Here is a 19,201-nt window from a genome sequence, read left to right as displayed (position 1 = left end):
TTATAAATAGTAATAATTGATCGCGTGTGTCCAATAATAAAGTCTATATATTACGTGCATCAAAATTTTATATTATTATACAGAATATTAAAGAGAATGAAAGTAAGAAGGAGAAATTTTAAATCACGAAACATATTAATCAAATTATATATATATGTGTTATTTATTTTGACATTTATTTCATTTCAATACTATAACTTTTGCAATATTTATCTTTTAAATAATATTAAATATATTTTACATAAAAAAAGAGATTTATTCTTGTAAAGTGAAAAAAAAAATTATTTGAGAAATAGATAACGTATCAAGAAATAATCACCAATATTAAATCCTCACCATCGGAAATTGAAATTGACTCATCAAAAAAAATTGTAATTATTTAATTCTTTGATTTTTAATATCTATATAGATTTTTTCAGCCAAGAGAATAACCATTGGCTTTTCAATGTCAACGCATTCATAAAGTTATGCAAGGACGAAGCGCAAACTAATCGCAGGCTAATTGCCGACACAAATGCGTGTACACACGCAGAGGAAAAGGAGTCTTCGCACGCCAATGATTGTCATGGATTGCGTGCCAAATTACCCCCTCTTTGATCAAATAGAGATACGCACTTTCGAAGGTGCGAAAGGGGGCGCAAAAGATTTCGAGGTGTTAAAATAAAAGCGAAACAACGCAAGGTCCGCGAGAGCAACGAGTCCGTGGCGCGCAGAAGGGTGGCTTTTTTGCAGTACGTGCGAGTGCATCGAAAAGCAAGTATCACTCAAGTACTTAGCATCCTACCATCGGCTGTATCACGAAAAAAAAATACAAAGTGAACGAGAGTTTCTTTTATACAGTGAAATTGCCTTTCATCGTTATATCTTTGGAAATTGTGCAATCACTTTTAAATTGCTCACTTTTTTCCTACTTTTGACACACACACATTTTAGTTATAAAATCTTTTTTTTAGTTAAAAATCTTTTTATATAGAAAAAATTATATTTCGGATTTTTCGTTATAAAATTTATCTTTTCTCTCTTCTAAAAAATTATAATTTTGATTCATAGGTAACATTATAAAATGTCTCGATGATAATTTATATAGATATTCATATTTTATAGAGAATTCATATTTTACAAATCATTGTTATTTTGATTTATCTTTGACTTGTTTGTAATAAAAAAGAATTATAATTAAGAGAAAGAGTAATTTATTCAAGACGTTTGAGCACAATTTGGAGATCGGTACGACATTTAGTTTCGCCATAAATACCAATTGATACTTTAGCCAAATGGTGTGTTGTATCTTACGATGACCTGTTTCTTCATACAGTATATATATATATATATATATGTAATCAGCTAAATATACCCTATTGAAAATTGAATTAATCAAATCGTTTGATATTATATTTGTAAATGATATTAAAGAGAAAACAGAAAGCATTATAAATATTTGACAAATCTGACATGAAAATTTAAAAAATAACTAATATTATAAGAACTAGAAAGATTAAGAAAAAAATAATTTTTAATTATAATATATATATATATATATATATATATATATATATAAAGTCAACTAAGTGTTGTAATAATTTGAGGATAATTGATTGATTTTATTTAATACTCCTCTCCCTGTTCATTCGTTTAACCTTTTGCTTGCTAATATTTGCAGGGGCTCAATATTAAATTGATATCGAAATTATCATGTGGGACGACGAACCTGCGCCATGGGATGTCGAAGAAGCCGCCCCCGAAACACCTGGCGAAGGTGCACCAGCGGAAGGTGCACCGGCTGAAGGAGCCACTTCTGAGAAGCCGGCTCTAAAGTTGGAAAAGCTCGAACCACCCCATTACAATCATCATTGGGTTCGACCATTGTTTCTCAACTATGCTTATCTTTACGATTATAGGTGAGCCAATCGTCCATTACTTAATATCAAAATAAAGATTAAATCAGAAAAAATAAATTAAATTAAAATATTAAAGCACAGGTTACATCAAATTAGAAACAATGCCATCTTTTGCGGAGAAAATTCTTTCTTGTTTAGTAAAATTGAGTAAAACTTTATTTTAAAAAAATTTAATTTTTAATATTATTGTCAAAATAAAAAAAGATTTTTAATTTTGAATGTTATAAGAAATACTTATATAAATATCTTTTTTATTACTATATATATAAAAATTCTAAATTCGCGATGACGATTAATTATCTTTTAATACTCGATCTTTTAATACTCTTGAAATGATCTTTTTTATTTGATAGGAAGAATTATTATGATGACGTGATCGACTATCTCAATCAAAGGCAGAAGGGCTTATTTCGTGAACCTCCTAGGGCTCAAGAATGGGCAGAAAGAGCCCTGAGAACCTACGATCAAAAAAATAAGGATAGGAGTTTCAAACGTTCGGCCGATATGAAATACATCACTAATATGAGACTCACGTGCGGACATTACAGTTATCATACTCGCGCTTATTACAGTCTCAAATATCAGAAGATCTTGTGAGAAAATTCATTTTCTGCTCTATTAAAAGCAAAAAAAAAAAATAATCGTCAAAAGCTAACTTAAATTTCAAATATTTACACACGTGTATCTATCAAGTGGAGAGCATATATTTATTAGTATTTTTGTTTTAATATGTCTTTTAATTAACTCGAATACATACATTAATATAATACAATTGTTTTTATTAAATATTATATTTTTACGACTCCACCATTTTTATTAGATGCTTTCTATAAAATAACATTGGCAGTAATATTGTTTTTATTGTTATTGTAATTTTGATTAATATTTATAAAGTTGAAAATACAGCTATTATTACATATCGTAGCAAAATTCACAATTATAGTGATACATTGTACATTTATACATTATTTCATATATGTATGATGATACCATTTTAGAGGTCAACATTATAAAATATACGGTATTGTAAACATTTTAAACGTCAAAAAGATTGCTTTTTCGGATCTCTATCGCGTTACTGTATTTTTCTTTTCAGTTGATATTTGATAATCAATTTTATTTTTTCTAGGATAGGAAAAGGTTCTAGGCAAAATTATATTTTGATTTGAATGTTTATATTTATTGTTGGAATTAGAGTAGAATCCCTAAATGTTTTCTTTCTCATAGTTTTATATATTCAACAAATATATTTAATATTTATTAAATATATTTGTAACTGTTTATCTATCAAGGATTAAAACAAAATTAACAAATTGAACTTTCATAAAATTTTCATAAAACATCATTTTAAGAATATGACAAGTTTTGCGTCGCAATAAAACATATACATTATTTTCTCTATCAAAAAATATCTTAAAGCTTTTTCAGCTTTTTTTATTTATTGATATATTTATATTAATATATTTCAGGATATCTATAATATGTTTATATGTTGAAAAAAATTCTTCAAATTCCAAGAAAACTTTTCTAAAATATTTCCTGATTAATTTTAGACATTTTATATGCATAATACTCAAAGAACACGCTCGACTTTTAAAACGAAACACTCTTCTTCCTCTTTGACAATTTCCGTTTCATCGGTTGCATCACGAGAGTCTCCAACGGATTGCCAATTTCGCTGGTATCAATCAGCGAGTTGATCCTGCGCTGTCTGCCCATTTGACCAGCTTCTGGCTCCTCGACTGGCACTTTAGGCCACTTCATCAGAAAGGTCTTGGGCTTCTTCGGCTTCTCCGGTATTTCCATATTGATCTTCCGCGTTCTATCAAGTTTCAACGATATCCCCTCGTCATTACTTTCATTGTCAAACTTAGTCGCATGTCGCTGAAAGACTGTATCAGCTGCCTCCAATGTGCTCTTGGCCTTTTCAATCTCAGCATTCAGATCGAGCACATCAAAGATGCGATCCTGCAAAAGTAAACCCTCAGATATAATAAAAACATAAAATAACCAATATTTATACTTTTCATTGGCTGATTTATAATTATATAAATACATACACAAGTTATACGTTCTAAACTATAATAAATTAATCTTTACGCTTCACTTTTTTAATCTAATTTTTAATTGCAAATTATTAATGTATTTTTTGTTTTATTCAACCTGCATATCGCGTCTCTTGCGTCTTAATTCTGCTATATCTTCCTCGAATGCAGCAGCTGCGCGTTCCTTAAAACGTCGATGACTTATCACAAAATCATCCTCATAAGGATCTTCTTGAATAGGTCGACCACGTTCATCGAGAAAGTCTAGGCCGTCGTAAAAATCGTCACGATTTCCCGATAGGTTACGAGAACCTAAAATGTTAGTAAACTCGTATTAAAATTATTACATTGTTAAAATATTAATATTAATTCCCCTTTTTTGTTGCAACTCATTAAATTTAAAAATAAATAGTAAATATTTTTTATTTACTTATAATTATCATAATTTATATGTATAAAGTTACCAATTGTGTTACATACATATACACACAATACTTACATATACAAATTTTAGTAAAGTTAAATTTATGTTAATTTCTTGTTATAATTTTCAAGAATTGTACTTATCAATCAATACTTGTGCTTTATAAAATAAATTCTTACCTGCATTTTTTTCTATGCAGCTAATGAGAGGTCTGCATGCGGAAAAAAGGAGAACAAGATACACAATAAAGGAGACATGGAAACATTTGTAACACACACGTGTCACTCAATTATACCAGTGCTTCTCGAAAAAGGTTTTCAAACGAGATTTATTCATAAATAAGAAAGGAGTTTACATATATGTTGAATCCGGCAAAAGTTTTGTAGATTATGTCGCGTTTCCTTTGAAAACTGTGTTGTTAAAAATTTACATTACAAAGCTTTCCCCAAATAATAACAGAAAATGATTCTCCGAAAACAGTAGTGTTTTGGAATAGTTCTGACAAAATACGATTATTGTTTAGTATATTGGATATGAGAATATTTGCAGATTTTCTAAATTGTATTTCTCTTTCATTAGGAACAATCAACACTTGAACTTCCTCGAATCACAGATCGAGGAGCAGAAAAGCGAAAAATATCACGATGCAAGGAATATCGTCCGAAAATATATATTAAATCTTGAACTAATATAATTAACGCAACATTAATTAAATCCCCATTAGTCAAATTTTATAATATAAATATTACAATTTAAAATAAAAATAGTCTAAATAAAAACAAAACTTGTAACTCTTAATTATAATCTAAAAAAATAGTTTCCAGCAAAAAAGAATTTAATTTGTGATGATTAGTAAAATTGCATATACATTTTTTACTTTAAACTATAAAACTATTTAATTAAATAAAAAAATGACAAATTAAATATATTTTCGAAAGATGTGCCTCACATATTAACGTATTAATATAGATATAATTATAGAAACTATGCGAAACAAACGTACGTGTTATATCATGAAAGTATGAGTGATAGATTATTGTCAAAATATATTATCAATTAAATATCATTATGTTAATATATATAATTGACGTACGTTCCTTTCTCACAAACAAATTAATGACATTATAACTGCACGACCACCAAGAACGCAAACGTAGTCGTAGTATTTATATATGTTGGAAAAATTCTATATTCGTATATTAAATTATTCGTACAATAATGTCTTATAGCAAGTCGAGTTACAATCTTGCATTGCAACTGAGATAGCCCAAAAATTTAATAAAAAATATTACTGCAATATATATACATTTTATAATAATCAAATAACAAAAAATTTTATCTGACAGATATAATCTAATTATTTAAAGAACAATTTACAAACGATAAAATTGTATTGATTATTTATGCATATTTCAGGCAAAAATAATTGAATAGATTGAAAAAAGTTGTTTTTGTTTCAGCTGCATTTTCGAAAAAAATTAGCAATCTCTCCGCATGGTAACGAACTTTATATTAAACTCGGATTTCTCTCTTCCACGAATCACAAAACGGAAGTCTTCAGGGTACAATATATCTTAACGCGGCTATAAAACCCCGTGGTGAAAATTAAAATACATCGCAAGATTCTGCACGTCTAGAAATTGACATGCTTTTCTCGTTGCTCAGCACTGCGTACAGACACCTTCTTACTGACAATCGACTGTTGAACAACGTCGGTTTCGGACACTGCGTTTTCGTTGACCAACGCCCTGAGAGCCGCCGCTCTGCGTTCCCTCTTGGCTTGCCTTTCGGCGAGCTCTTCCATCTCCGACTCGAGATCGTGGAGGCGCGCCTTCGTCTGCTTGGCTCGGCTGGCGGCTGCGCTGGCCGGTATTATATCATCATCCTCGTTAATCAGCTTGGTCCATCTGGCGAACGCAGGTTTACCCTCTCCATCGCGGTCGATCTCGTCGAAGAGCTTTGAGCGTCTCTTAAAATTGCTTTCGGCATCCTCGATCGCCGCCTTAGCACCCTTCCTGGCGGTTATCGCGTTCTCCAGAAGATCGGTGGCGCTTTTTTTGGCCTGATTCACGGCGGTCGCGGCCTCGAGCTCCTCGTCGAGATTCATCGCCGCTACTCGAGCTCTAAAACGGCGGGTCGTCGCCGTCACGTCGTCCGCGAACTCATCGCCAAACTTGCGACGCGCCGAAATGCGCTGTCCACGGCTGTCGTAGACGGTGTCCTCGTCATCGGGGGGTAGCAGGGGGTCGGTCAAGGGCGGTAGTTGGGAGGCGCGGTTACGGGGGTCGAGGTCGAGGTCGGGGTCGCGGCCGAGGGAACCGGTGCGGGAACCGGAGAGGTCGCCTGCAAAAACCGATATCAGAAAAGAGCGTTGACTTGATGCGAATGGAGATGGGCGATAATGAGCGATGATAGACGATGAGCGATGATGGGCATGTCGCCGAGAAGCAATCAATTCAAGCTATCGAAGTTGCGTCAACGATTTCAGATGAAAAATGTGTGAAAGATTAATTGATGAGAGATAATGATGGATGGAGAAGAGGAAAAGATGGAGAATCTCGCAAGGTCGCGATTCAATCTAGTCGGCTATAATTTGCGCAATCTAAAAATATATTCATTATCATTAATAAATATGTCTCCATGCATCGTCAAAATATGTCATAAAATTTAAGTATTTTATCTCAACTGTCAAGATGTAATGAATTATAACCAGTGATGGTATTGAGGGAGGGTGCAGATAAAACAATATTTCATTTGAAATTTCTTTATTTAAAATATCATGTGTTTCACATTATATGCAATTGGTAAATATAAATCGAGATATAAATCGTTCGACTTAATTCAATTTTCTTCTGCAAAATTAAACATTTTATTTCCAGCACTGGTTATAATTTGACTTGGAACTCCAATGAAAATATAACTTGACGTTAGATGCAACAGCAACGGAAATGTATTAATTATAATAAAAATTTACAGTGACAAATAAAAATTATTAAAAGATTAACAAGTTATCTTTTAAATTGTATAAAATATGTAAAAGATATATATTTATTATATACATATGATATGTATATCTCTTTAATAATATAGATATGTTACATATTTTTTTGAAAAAGAAAATCTACAAATGTTACCATACATGTGTAATAAAAAAATTATAAATTAAAAATAATTTTTAATTTTGCAAAGTACGCAAATATTACGTAAAATTAAAATTACATTGCTACTATCTGTGAAATTGCTTGTAAAATTTTATAAGAAACTAGCACCGTATCGATTACATTGCAATGCTTCTCTACTTACAACGATTCGGTCTTCGGCCAAGTAAATTTTATACCGCGAGTTGCACGTATTTTTAGCGTCGTTAGATCAAAAATAAATTCGGATGCGCATCGCATTAACAATCTGGCACATCTACAAAATCCCATTAATGTGCCTGACTAATAAACTAAGTTATATCTAACGTCAAGTGCATAACACTTATCCTCCTCCTTCGCGTTATACCATTTGCGACCATTAGGAACATACAGGGTGTCTCAAATAAATAAATAATTATAACAGATTGCATTTGCATTTTCTCTCGGCAGAAAAATTAGAGATATAACTTAATTATTTAAATTTTATAAAATTATCAAATATACTTAGATCTTTTATTTTGCTATTTTTAGATGTTGCAATTTTTTTTTAGACATATAGAAGAATATCTTCTGACATACATAGATTCTTAATCTTTAAATAATGCAAAATAAAAAGAGAATTACAAATTAATTTTCATTGAAGGAAAATACAAATTTTCTCTGATTTAACAAACGCTAGTATATTTTTTCTTTCTTTTTCTCCTGCGACATCCTCGATCGAAACCCAGAAGTCTGTTATTCCTCGCAACCGATAATTTATTGATGCTGTTTTGGACAATGTCAATTTTATTGCAGATGTATTACTCAAGAGGATATGCAAAATATCTTTCATAAATCGCCTCACTGTGTCTGTGTCGATGTGAGACATGAGTATATGTGACTATATGTACATGCGTGTAAATGTCCGGAAATCAACGGCAAAGATAAAGTTTCGTGATGTCGGAATCTGACAATAAATTGCAAATCGATTCTCGAGAAGCTGGCGCGTTGCAGCCAGTTGATCTTGTCCATCGTCGCAGCAAGCGTAACGTACAATAATCACACCAAAACTTTTCGCGCAAAAACACGTGTACTTAGGAAACAAAACGTTTATTCAAACAAGATGATACATCAAGATCAAAAGACTAACTAATAGACGGCAGGCAAGACAATAAAGACCGATGCACGCAAAAGGATGACATCAAAATCTAATCAAACTGTTAGAACGTGAAGACTTCGTTTGCTGATTACCAGGACAGCAAGCTTTGGTAATATCAAGAAGAGATTACGAAAAATGTCTATATATATAATTATTTACATATCTATCTCTACAATTCTTCATTATAATCTATTTTAATTTATCTATAATTTGATTCTCTAAGAATAGATTGGTTATTGTAAAAATGATGCTTGGCTCCAGTATTTAATTTATTTTTAATGTGTTGTGTTGAATAATATAATAAATATATGTTATACAGAAATTTAAAATTGTAGGAAAATCCTGCTAAGGTTAAATGGCGATAAATACTTTGCTCTCTCTTTGTACATCTATCTGTAAATATTAGATAAAATAATCTGTTTTTCTGTATATTCTCCGTATTTCATATCTCTTTTTTTTATTAATATAGATTTCTCACTTTACAGCGACAAATCCTGGGCAACGATTTTCCATTCACATCCTAATTTCGAGCTCTGTGTCACGATTCCTCCGATCAGGAAATTGATGGAGGATGATCGAGGCAATGTCAAGGCGAGCAATCTCACAATTGACAATACCTCGCCGCGAAGTAGATCGATCATGCGAGTCGTGGAAGTTGGAACGGAAGGGGCAGGAAATGGGGGAGGAGGGAATAAGAGTTGCTCTCGTCAAGTATTTGATTTGCATAGCGAATATCTATTTAGCACGAGCCTCATCGACAATCTCTCGAAGAGGATCTGGCAAAGTCTTTTTTGCAACACTCCTTTAAAACCATTTCGGAAAACGACTGAACAGGTTACCGATGTCGCTACGGCGCGCCGCGATCTCGTCGGCTAGAGAGTTTCTCGGCTCCGGGAACAACGGCCGCGAGCTATACTTCCGGTCTAGGTGGTCGACCATGGGCTTGTAATAGGACTCGCCCTTGTCGTAGTTGCTGCCGTAGATGAACGTGCGCGGCCTGCTAAGGATTGGCCTCGACATCTCGATTAGGCTGTCTTTCTGTTATCTGCAAATTAGACACACGCTGCACTGTGATCTTCCGTATCAAATTATGAGAAGAGGATACAATTTAGGAGAAGAGAAGGAATATACAATTATTTTCAACAACAATTCCGGTTAGTTTTAGTTTAACTCTTTCAAGATAAATCATATTTGAGAGCAAACATAAGAAAGATAAATGAAATAATTAAATATAATGATCGCCGATAAAAGAATTGATAAAAATTACACATGTTATTCTAAGAATAATTTTATTACTTTTAATTTTTAATCAAGTTATATTATATTATTAATTTTAAATATTAAGAATGTAAAATGTAGGTTGTTTTTATATGAAAAGTAATATGTTTTTTTTGATAAAAATATGTATAAATTAATATTTTCTTTATATACTTTAACATATTTTTGTCTACTTCTTTTTATAAAGTATTTTTCACAACTATTTTTTTCTATTAAACCGATTATTTATAAAATACTCTAATTAATTATTATATATCAAATGATTATCACACACGCAGACATTACATTTAGTCATATAAACTTTACATATATAATATATACAATGATACATGTAGAATCTGTTGATTTAATATCAACTAGACATTGTGCGTGACAATATTGTTATTAATATAAAAGTTCTAATTCCAGCATATGAACAAATGTTATTCCACCCACGTGTAAATAAATAATACTGAAAATTCGCTAGAGTAGGACGAGAACCCACGTGACGAGAACCTCTCTTGCTTCTCCACGTCGTTCTCCACGTGGCTTCCAAGAGACGCGGGCTATACCATGTGTAACAAAAGTTTGATGAATTCTCTTGATAGTTTAGCTCGTCATCGTCGGCAAACTGGAACGAGCGACTGTACCGCCGATCAAAAATAGCCCGTGTCTAATTTGGTGCCCGTGAACTGAACTGGCACGGCGCACACGAGGCCCGGGCTAACACACAGCCTCCCTGAATACGAGGCGTCAATCCCTGAGCGCTCACTCTCTTCTTCTTCAGGGCCGACTTTTGTATCTGTGTTCGCGGTAAAAGTCACAAACGTGGCTCAGCATATGATTTTTTAATTATCGCGTCAGCTTCTAATTCTGAGATTAGAGCTCATTGTCAGAACGACAAGATCTATAAGCTGCTTACACTGTTTGTTCTTGATTAAATCGAGTTTTAATTAAAACAAGCACACATAATAACGTCATCATGTTATAAATTTTTTCAGGTTGAAGATTAATGTTCTTCGACCGCTTCCGTCCACATCTTTTGTTTCGAAATTATTTTTAAATCGGGCGGTTGCAATTATATAGGAGCAACAGATATATTAACGCGAATGTAGGCTAATGAGAGCGCTACAAGTCGGCCAATTTATTTTTGTTGACTATTAAATTATCGAGGAGCCATAGTAAGCAGACAATTTCTTACAATTAGATATAACTAAATAAAATAATAGTGCACATTTTGTGTGCTTGGGTATTCGCTTGAGCAAAGAGCTAAAAATTCTTAAATTTTAAAAAGTCAATTATATGTCAAACAAAGAGATTTAATAACAAGTTCTTAATTATAATTAATTAAGATTACTTTGCAGATTTCAGAAAAAAATTCAGCTTGATGAATAAAAAGAAATGCAAATATATATTTTATCGTTCTTCTTTAAAAATGTATACATATTTTTTTTTAATATAATTGAGAAAGAGAGAGAGAAAAAGAAAAGATATGAAGTAAAATTGAAATTATAAAAACTAATCAATATTTATAAACTCGATTTTTTAAAATTTGATTTTATCTTACAATAAATATAAAAATCTTTCATATGAATTTTGAATGCTGGCAAGTTTTATAAGAATTAATTTCTGAAAATTTTCAACGCTTTAGTTTAGCATTTTTACGACACAAACGCGAAAACGTGATGATGGAACTCTTTTGACAAATAATGGTTCTTAGACATCAGGTTTATTTATCTATGTACAATACACAAGGGATGCGCATTTTTGCTGGCTCGTGGGGGGGATATCACGGATCATCGACACAAATATATCCAATAATAACGGTCGTTCGAAATAAACATTACGTCCGCGCGACGCGTTGAAAATAAATTCACAGCTTGGAATAAACAGTGAAAATGATATCGACGCTGGTATATCCTTTCTCGGCGGAATACGGTTTTCCGTCGAATTATACGTGCCAAGAGACGACAAGCTATAGACAGCTTCTTTCAATTAGATTGTTTGCTTGACGTAATTGGCTTGTACATGTCTGGCGTTCGTCCGCTAGAAATCAACTATGATTTAGAACGTATCGGCTCATTACTCAATCATTCGTTCATACATCTTCGGTATCTTACTATACGCGATGTGTAGCCGTAGTATTTATACGTTCCAAGTCGTACGATCATTCAGGAAAAGTCACGTAACATGTAAAAGCAACATTTATATACTATATCTGTCATTTATATATTTAATAAAAAATTAATATTGTTGATTTAAAATTAAAATTAATAATAATAAAATTCAGGAAATTGATATTATAAAAAAATATAACATAACATGCGCGATTAATGTTGCAAACAACATGGTACAAAGTGAAGGACACAATAAAGTCTTGAATTTGATTAAATGACTAATCAAATTTAATTACAATATTTAGATGCATAACTAATATAAAAAAATGTACACTGAAAAAATTTTTATATTAAATTATAATAAACATATTCTAAAATAGCCTGTGTTTATTATATATATATTTAAGTATATGTGTAACCTAATATATATAATTAATATTTTTTAATTTGTATTGAACAACTGATTATAAGTTTGTTACAGTTTGTTAGACTCCTGGTATTTTTGACTAATTGTAATTACGATCACGCAAATAGTAATAATGAAATTACGACGCTATTACTGACAACCACGATGACACATGAAATATTTGGTCCCGCGCTATTAGTGGTAGCGAGCGATGAATTATCCCGGGATTCACTAAAATTTGCTTTACGCGATATGACGTGTAGAAAGCGTCGGCGGCAGTGAAACGAATCTACGACAGACCGGACACGCAAAATGTTGTTATGAGTTACTCACGGCGGATATAATAATCTGTTTTAGATTCTGACTCAGCAACTGCTAGATCCGTAGAATGTAAATTATTTAATCCCTGAATTTTCGTTAGAAATTATTTACGAGCTTAGACTCGTAGACTTAAATATATCGCCGCCAATTGCGCCGCCTTCTTGTATTAATTCGCGAGGTATCGAATATCTGTATATATTATATAGAGAAAAGGAAGATTGCAAATGCAATAAGAATTTAACATTTTCATAAATATTTTTTAATAACAAATGTTATAAATCTAATGTTAATTTTTAAATGTGATAGAGAATATTGAAAACATGTAATATATAATTTTCATTAATTACATGTAATATGTAATTTTAAATAATTTTAAAATAATGTTCAATTTTTATTCAATAATGCTATGATTATTTTATGATATTTAATAATGCTAAAAATATCTTATACATAAATGCATCGGTTTATCAATTTTATATAATCAAAATTTACAAGGCAACAATACTAAAGTAAACGTACTGTTATGTTTTATGAAGATGTATATGTGGATCATGTCTTATTTAATAATCTGCAAATTATTAAATAATGAATAATGACATTATTAATTAATTAAAAAGCAATTATTAATATATATATATATATATATATATATATATATATGTGTGTGAAAGATCTGCTTATTATAACATTAATTATTATTTTACAACGTACGTGTATGTTATTAATTTTCTGGAATTTTTGTTGCGTAGGATTTTACGAAATCAAATTTTTAGCCAATAGAATGGCACTCATGGTGTCAGATCACGTTAGTTCTCTTTCGTTGCGTAAGTCCGCCAAATTTAGCTGGTACAGACGGCACTTAAAAACGGTGATATCAATTACCAAATAATCCTCGCATATATAATCGGCATTATAATTTCGATAATAAGACCGTACACTTTTAATCGCAATGTTACTTTTTATTTAATTATTGATTAAATTTTATATTACCAGTGTTAATACTTGTAACACACATAATACACACTATCATGTTTTTAATTTATTAATATCATTTGGATTAATTATTAAATTTATTACACTTTATAACATTATAAATATATCATTTATACGCATTATAGAAAATATGTGAGCTTTTTAAAAATATGAAAAAATGCGTTTTAATATTTAAAAAGGTAGAAAATGTTAATGAAATTTGCAAAATAATAATTAAAAGTTGTTTGATTAACTTGATTACATTTGTGTGAGAATTATATATATTTTGTTTGATCGATTGTTAAAAAAAAAGCATGTTTCGTGTATGAAATTAAGTATATATAGCTGCAGAGGGTGATTGTAATCTAATAATCTTAATTATGATGTCTTTTAGCACTCTATCAACGATGCCAGCCGATTAGGAACGCAAATGGCATACAATGAATGCTGTTAATTTCGTTCACTATGCGAATGATAGTTCATTCCATTACATCATGATTGTGTAAGAGAGAACTCTGTTATAAGTGCAAAATAAAATATATATAATGTTCAACAAATTAAACCACCTGTAAAATTGTTTTTCACGGAAAAATTATTTCCAGAGAAAATTTATATTTTAACTTCAAAAATTTACATTAATTTTTAAGACAAGTAATTTTTAACGAGATGTATAAAAATACGTAAAAGAAAAAAAAAGAAAAAGAAAAAATCATCCACATAGAAAAATCATCCTAACATGTTTTATCGGTGCAATACACTGTAATACAGGCAGATAATTTGCGACAGATTCTCGCAACAAGAAAAACTGTATTCGCGCACTATCAGCGATCTGTACACGTGGTATATCCGTAAATGATTGATAACGCGGTCGATTTTTTTCCTCGAGTCGAAAATCGCGGTCGCGAAAATCGGGACGCCCTTACCTAAAACGATCGTCACGAAGTGTTATCCCTCAGGATGTTGTTTCCTCGGAAGTAGCGGCGCGACTCCCACATCGCCGTCGCGACGTTCGCATTATTTCCCACTCTCTCCACGGTTCTCCCTACTTACCTCTATCCTCCTGGTAGTAATTCGGATTTGCGGCCATATAGCTGAAGAGTTCCCTGGTAGGGAACCCGATGCATAACGGGTGACCGATACTTACGTCGGCATGGTGACCGCATGGCAAACAAATATGAATCGCACCCCAAGTAGCCGCAATCTTCATCTGACGTTGATCGCGATCTTCTTCTCGACGTTCGCGAACGCGTTCAACGTGAATAATGAAGTACTCGAATACTGGGAACCGAGTTCGTGTAAATACAACGAGTACTTTGACACCGTTTCCTTATCTTGTTCGCGGTGCAACGCCAGCAAGAATCTCGAACCAGCCGCGAGTCGTAAGCGCATTTATTTTTTCGCGATTATTATGTATTTATTATTTTATTTCTACACGCGTTTCTCTTCGTTAGGGTTGCGATGTGTGTGCGACAAGTTCAGCAGAACGGTCGGTTTTGAGAACAGCAACCCTCTTTGTGACACCTGCGGTCCTAACATGACCGTGACCGCCGATGGAAGAGATTGCATCCTGCGTGCAAATGCAACGTGCAAGTGTTCTTCGAATCAAATAAAATGTAATCTTAACAATTTCTCTTAGCTATGCAGTTTTAATAATTTCAATAAAAAGATGATTATAACATTTTTTAAAATTATTATTATTTTATTTATTTATCAAATAATTTTTTTTCCTATTATTTGTAGTGGACAGAAATATTAATGGCGTGCTGCTGGATACTGTACTTTGCGTAACATGCGTCCAAGGTACGTATCCATCTCCCGACTGTTCCAAATGTTTGCTCTGTGACAGTCGCGAATATAACGGTCACGTTAATTGCGTATGTCCAAGCGCAACGCACATAAGACTGCGAAATTATTGTCTACGTAAGGATGACGTCGCTGACTGGCCGGATATCCGAAGTACATACTTGATGAAATTTCGAAGCGAAAACGTAGACAGCTATTATTTAAGAAGCGAATTGCAAATAGCAGTACACCTCTGCAAGGTACGCGATATATAAAAGAATCCAACTTTCTTAAAATTATTAAAATAATAATAATGATTATGTGTTATATAATTATATTTATAATAATAATAATAATAATAATTTTATTTTTTTAGAAGAAAGATAGAACGGCATGTGAGCACTTGTCAAATATATGCGCCTTAACTCTTTACAGTGATGGTATTGCTTGTATGTTTTTTATGCATACACCTATGGCGCCTGTATGGTTGTTTTATAGTAAACAGAATACTATAGCTATAATGAATAACACGAAAATATCCGAGAGATACAGCCTCAAAAAAGGAGATAATGTACGATATAGAAATGTGCACATATCCTATGATGTATTTATATTTTGAATTTTATTGTATATTTTTAGAGCAGCAGCCTGGATTTCATAATTGCAAGATTTGCACTGAACGGCGAATTTTTATCTATGGATAAGCCAACTCTGCCGTGTCAACTCTTGCGAAACGTGAGATTTGGTATAAATTTCAAGAAGAAATGCAGGACCACTGCTGCTGAATTATTACACGCACAAATAGAATTACTGTCTCCTTATTTGATATTTAAAGAGGGCAATAAATCTTTTATACATGCATTGCCCGTGATCGTTAAATCAGGGGATCAGGTAAAATATTACGTACGTTACATTTTAATAATATGTAATTATAATAATAATCAAGAATTTAAATATTTCTTTGCAGAATATTAAAGAAGCTTTACGCCAGCAGCTGGTGCGAAAGTTCTTTCTAGTCGACAACGTAAGCGGTTTCAAAGCATTACCAATATTTATGAACAGCAGATTTACGAAAGCGTCAGAACTCTCCGTGCTTCGATACATGAAATCTCTGACTATTTTGTAAGTAGTTTTCATAGAAAGCATTTTCTATAAATATTCAAAAAATAATGAAATTTTTCTTTTAGAGTGACCGTTCAAAATGGAAACGATCATGGTAAAATCTTTGCGCCCTTTTTGATCGTGGAATATGATGAATTAACATATCAAGATTTCCTCAACAACTCTGATGTTGTAATAGATTACAAAGTTACATTTCTATTAAAGGATAACAATATAGACTATAATGTTGAGGTAAAAAATCAACCGTCGAAGAATTCCATACGTTATTTTATATTAAAAATTATATTTTTTTTAGATAACTATTGGAGTGCTGACGGGAGTAGCTTTGATATTTTCCAGCATCAAAGCGTGGAATTACTATAAGTGGAATTATAATGGCAATCTTAGTATAGCAGTTTTATTATGGTTCTTGATTTACGCTATGGGCGCGATTGGAAATATGATTACTTTTGTATGTATCAGCGTGTGTGTATATCTATTCGTCTTTTACAAAGGCCAAACTGTACCGTATATTCTACTTCCCGACGAAGACAGTGAGAAAAGAATCCAAACGTACATTACTATAGCGTTCAGTTTTAAAGTAAGTAACTTTTATGTATATGAAATGATAAGAAAAATATTCTACTATTCTATTCGTGCACAGAAACAAAGAGAGTTTAATAAAATATTTTATAATATTAATCTGTGGTTTTTTTCAAACTTAGATTATAGAAATGATAGGATTCGTCTATAAACATTGGGGAATAAGCGTATTTTTCATCGACTGGGAGCAACCGAGAACGATACCCAACGAATCGAAATACGATTCTCCGCATACCTCTCTACGGAAATTGTATTCCAACAGATTTCCGAGGGGCGAAGGCAAGTCCTCGAGAATAACGTCAGACATCATCGCGTCCAAGCGAAAGAGAAGATCGCACAAAACGAACAGAAATACGAGCCCGAGTGAGACATCCAAGTCTTCTACGATTGAGAAATATACGCCGGATTTCTCTTCCGTCTGTTCGCTCGCGAGATCTCCCCTACGAGAGACAACCGAGCACAGCTATACGCATAATTTTCCCATCAGTGTTTGGAGAACGTATTTTGTCGCGAACGAATGGTGCAAATTGCAAACCAGAAGAAAGATAAACGTAGCGTTGCAGTCGATTTATACCTTGTGTATTTTACAGGTCTCAAATATGACGTAAAATGACATTTTCGCATTTGTCTACAAATTTGGAAAAATGATGAACGTTCATGTATTTATTTTAGATATTCGACTTGGAATCGTGGATGCTGGCAGTACCGGAATCCACTACTGTGGATAAATCTTCCCAAGTGGACAATAATTTTATCTTGCAATATGCGATTTGCACGTTTGTGTACGCATTCATATATTTCGTACAATGGTTCATCCGTGTTACGTTTTACGAAAGATATATAAGAAACAGACTGCAAAAGTTTGTAGATCTATGTTCGGTCGCAAATATTAGCGTATTTACTTTGGCGCACAATTATTACGGTTTTTACATTCATGGAAGGTAATTTAAAAAAGAATGACCTTTGCAAAATAAAACATGATAAAAGATGTAATCAATATTTGTTACTTTGTGATAGATCAGTACATGGATTCGCGGACACTGATCTTCCTACTCTGATAAGCGATCTAAAAAAGGAAGAAGATAACTTGTGCGCACACAGGGGTCTGGTACCTGGCACAACCGATCAGACTTTTATAATATCGTTGACTCAGTCATTTAAATCTTTGTACGATGAGCTCATGAGACAAAAGGATAATGTACGTTCGAAATAGTTGTACACAAGGTGTACCAAAACTGAAAAAAAAAAAACATAAAAGATACAATTTTCATGTCATTGTATATTTTTTTTTTAAACAAGAATGTTATGCATTATTTGTAAATAATTATTATACATTTTATACGTTACAATTTTATTCACAGGGAAATATAGGAACTTTAAAAGGGAGTAATTCACCTTCTAAAAGTTGGAAACAATTATCGGAAACAAGATCAAAAATGAGATTGTTCCTGATGCAATTTCTGGATCATTATTCGGAAAATGAAGACTATATAATCAAGGAACAACATATACTAGAGAAATTATGTGACATTCTTTTCGTGAATGCTAAAGATAAATCCATCTTCTATATTGGTAATGCAAACTATCCTCTGATCAATCCTTCTAATAATAAAAAAATAAATAAAATTATTATTTTTAAAGGCAATTTTATATTGCAGATAATAATTATTCCTTCAACAAAATGATACTTTATGGAAACGAATGGCTACTGGCGACATTTGAAATCACTGTATTTGCCTTCTTTTTGGCAATATACAATTCTTACATTTTTGCCTGTGTAACGACAGTTCTTGTCTCGCAATTATTCCTGATAGCTATCAGATGTAATGTTAAGAGAAATCTGTGCAACAAATCGTTACTGGATAAAAGATTCCTAATATAATAAACTATAAACTTTACATAAATATTATTTATTTAAACAAATATCAACTAGCACATGTTGACTATTACTTTCACAATTTATTTTCATAGCTCTGATATCCCTTTACAGCAACATTTCT

General features: G+C 32.2%; 4 protein-coding genes across 9 annotated transcripts; 2 read left to right on the top strand and 2 right to left on the bottom strand.

Moving 5' to 3' along the window:
• Positions 1 to 643: 643 nt before the first annotated feature.
• On the top strand, positions 644 to 2,549 carry Fln (flightin). 3 transcript variants are annotated; one of them, XM_072908234.1, is made up of 3 exons: positions 644 to 753; positions 1,661 to 1,898; positions 2,252 to 2,549. In XM_072908234.1, exons 2-3 carry the CDS (start codon positions 1,693 to 1,695, stop codon positions 2,493 to 2,495), a joined length of 450 nt encoding a protein of 149 aa, XP_072764335.1. In that variant the 5' UTR covers positions 644 to 753; positions 1,661 to 1,692; the 3' UTR covers positions 2,496 to 2,549. The 3 variants fall into 3 exon arrangements, with proteins under 3 accessions (XP_072764335.1, XP_072764336.1, XP_072764337.1); XM_072908235.1 differs by having other exon boundaries at positions 737 to 815; XM_072908236.1 differs by lacking the exon at positions 644 to 753 and adding an exon at positions 1,142 to 1,227.
• An 862-nt stretch (positions 2,550 to 3,411) lies between these two features.
• On the bottom strand, positions 3,412 to 4,552 carry LOC140674725 (uncharacterized). Its single transcript, XM_072908493.1, has 3 exons — positions 4,547 to 4,552; positions 4,062 to 4,271; positions 3,412 to 3,866 (listed from the first exon to the last, which is right to left on the bottom strand). Exons 1-3 carry the CDS (start codon positions 4,550 to 4,552, stop codon positions 3,492 to 3,494), a joined length of 591 nt encoding a protein of 196 aa, XP_072764594.1. The 3' UTR covers positions 3,412 to 3,491.
• A 125-nt stretch (positions 4,553 to 4,677) lies between these two features.
• Positions 4,678 to 14,796, bottom strand: LOC140674407 (uncharacterized). Its single transcript, XM_072907912.1, has 3 exons — positions 14,639 to 14,796; positions 9,482 to 9,687; positions 4,678 to 6,710 (listed from the first exon to the last, which is right to left on the bottom strand). Exons 2-3 carry the CDS (start codon positions 9,660 to 9,662, stop codon positions 6,001 to 6,003), a joined length of 891 nt encoding a protein of 296 aa, XP_072764013.1. The 5' UTR covers positions 9,663 to 9,687; positions 14,639 to 14,796; the 3' UTR covers positions 4,678 to 6,000.
• A 44-nt stretch (positions 14,797 to 14,840) lies between these two features.
• Positions 14,841 to 19,087, top strand: LOC140674405 (meckelin). Of its 4 annotated transcripts, none has more exons than XM_072907909.1 (13): positions 14,841 to 15,094; positions 15,167 to 15,328; positions 15,456 to 15,757; positions 15,874 to 16,068; positions 16,137 to 16,388; positions 16,465 to 16,619; positions 16,685 to 16,850; positions 16,915 to 17,199; positions 17,324 to 17,791; positions 17,874 to 18,142; positions 18,219 to 18,399; positions 18,563 to 18,773; positions 18,860 to 19,087. In XM_072907909.1, the coding sequence occupies exons 1-13, from the start codon at positions 14,866 to 14,868 to the stop codon at positions 19,081 to 19,083; spliced, it is 3,099 nt and encodes a 1,032-aa protein (XP_072764010.1). In that variant the 5' UTR covers positions 14,841 to 14,865; the 3' UTR covers positions 19,084 to 19,087. The 4 variants fall into 4 exon arrangements, with proteins under 4 accessions (XP_072764010.1, XP_072764009.1, XP_072764011.1 ...); XM_072907910.1 differs by lacking the exon at positions 14,841 to 15,094 and having other exon boundaries at positions 15,287 to 15,328; positions 15,456 to 15,515; positions 15,601 to 15,757; XM_072907908.1 differs by having other exon boundaries at positions 14,841 to 15,328.
• Positions 19,088 to 19,201: the final 114 nt, after the last annotated feature.

The sequence above is a fragment of the Anoplolepis gracilipes genome, chromosome 16, assembly GCF_047496725.1.
Source record: "Anoplolepis gracilipes chromosome 16, ASM4749672v1, whole genome shotgun sequence".
In the NCBI taxonomy this organism is placed as follows: domain Eukaryota; kingdom Metazoa; phylum Arthropoda; class Insecta; order Hymenoptera; family Formicidae; genus Anoplolepis; species Anoplolepis gracilipes.
The sequence above is the reverse complement of the archived record's forward strand: the minus strand, read 5'-3'. Positions and strand labels throughout refer to the sequence as shown.

Bases quoted from the DNA above. Each gene is read 5' to 3' on its own strand.
- LOC140674405 (XM_072907908.1), top strand. From the start codon at position 14,866: ATGGTGACCGCATGGCAAACAAATATGAATCGCACCCCAAGTAGCCGC. The intron at 16,620-16,684 runs GTAAGTAGTTTT...TTTTTCTTTTAG, and splicing joins ATGAAATCTCTGACTATTTT to AGTGACCGTTCAAAATGGAA. The intron at 17,792-17,873 runs GTCTCAAATATG...TATTTATTTTAG, and splicing joins ATACCTTGTGTATTTTACAG to ATATTCGACTTGGAATCGTG.
- Fln (XM_072908234.1), top strand. From the start codon at position 1,693: ATGTGGGACGACGAACCTGCGCCATGGGATGTCGAAGAAGCCGCCCCC. The intron at 1,899-2,251 runs GTGAGCCAATCG...TTTATTTGATAG, and splicing joins GCTTATCTTTACGATTATAG to GAAGAATTATTATGATGACG.
- LOC140674725 (XM_072908493.1), bottom strand. The intron at 3,867-4,061 runs GTTGAATAAAAC...TTACTTTTGCAG, and splicing joins GCAAGAGACGCGATATGCAG to GATCGCATCTTTGATGTGCT.
- LOC140674407 (XM_072907912.1), bottom strand. From the start codon at position 9,662: ATGTCGAGGCCAATCCTTAGCAGGCCGCGCACGTTCATCTACGGCAGC. The intron at 6,711-9,481 runs GTAACCTGTTCA...CGGTTTTTGCAG, and splicing joins GGCGCGCCGTAGCGACATCG to GCGACCTCTCCGGTTCCCGC.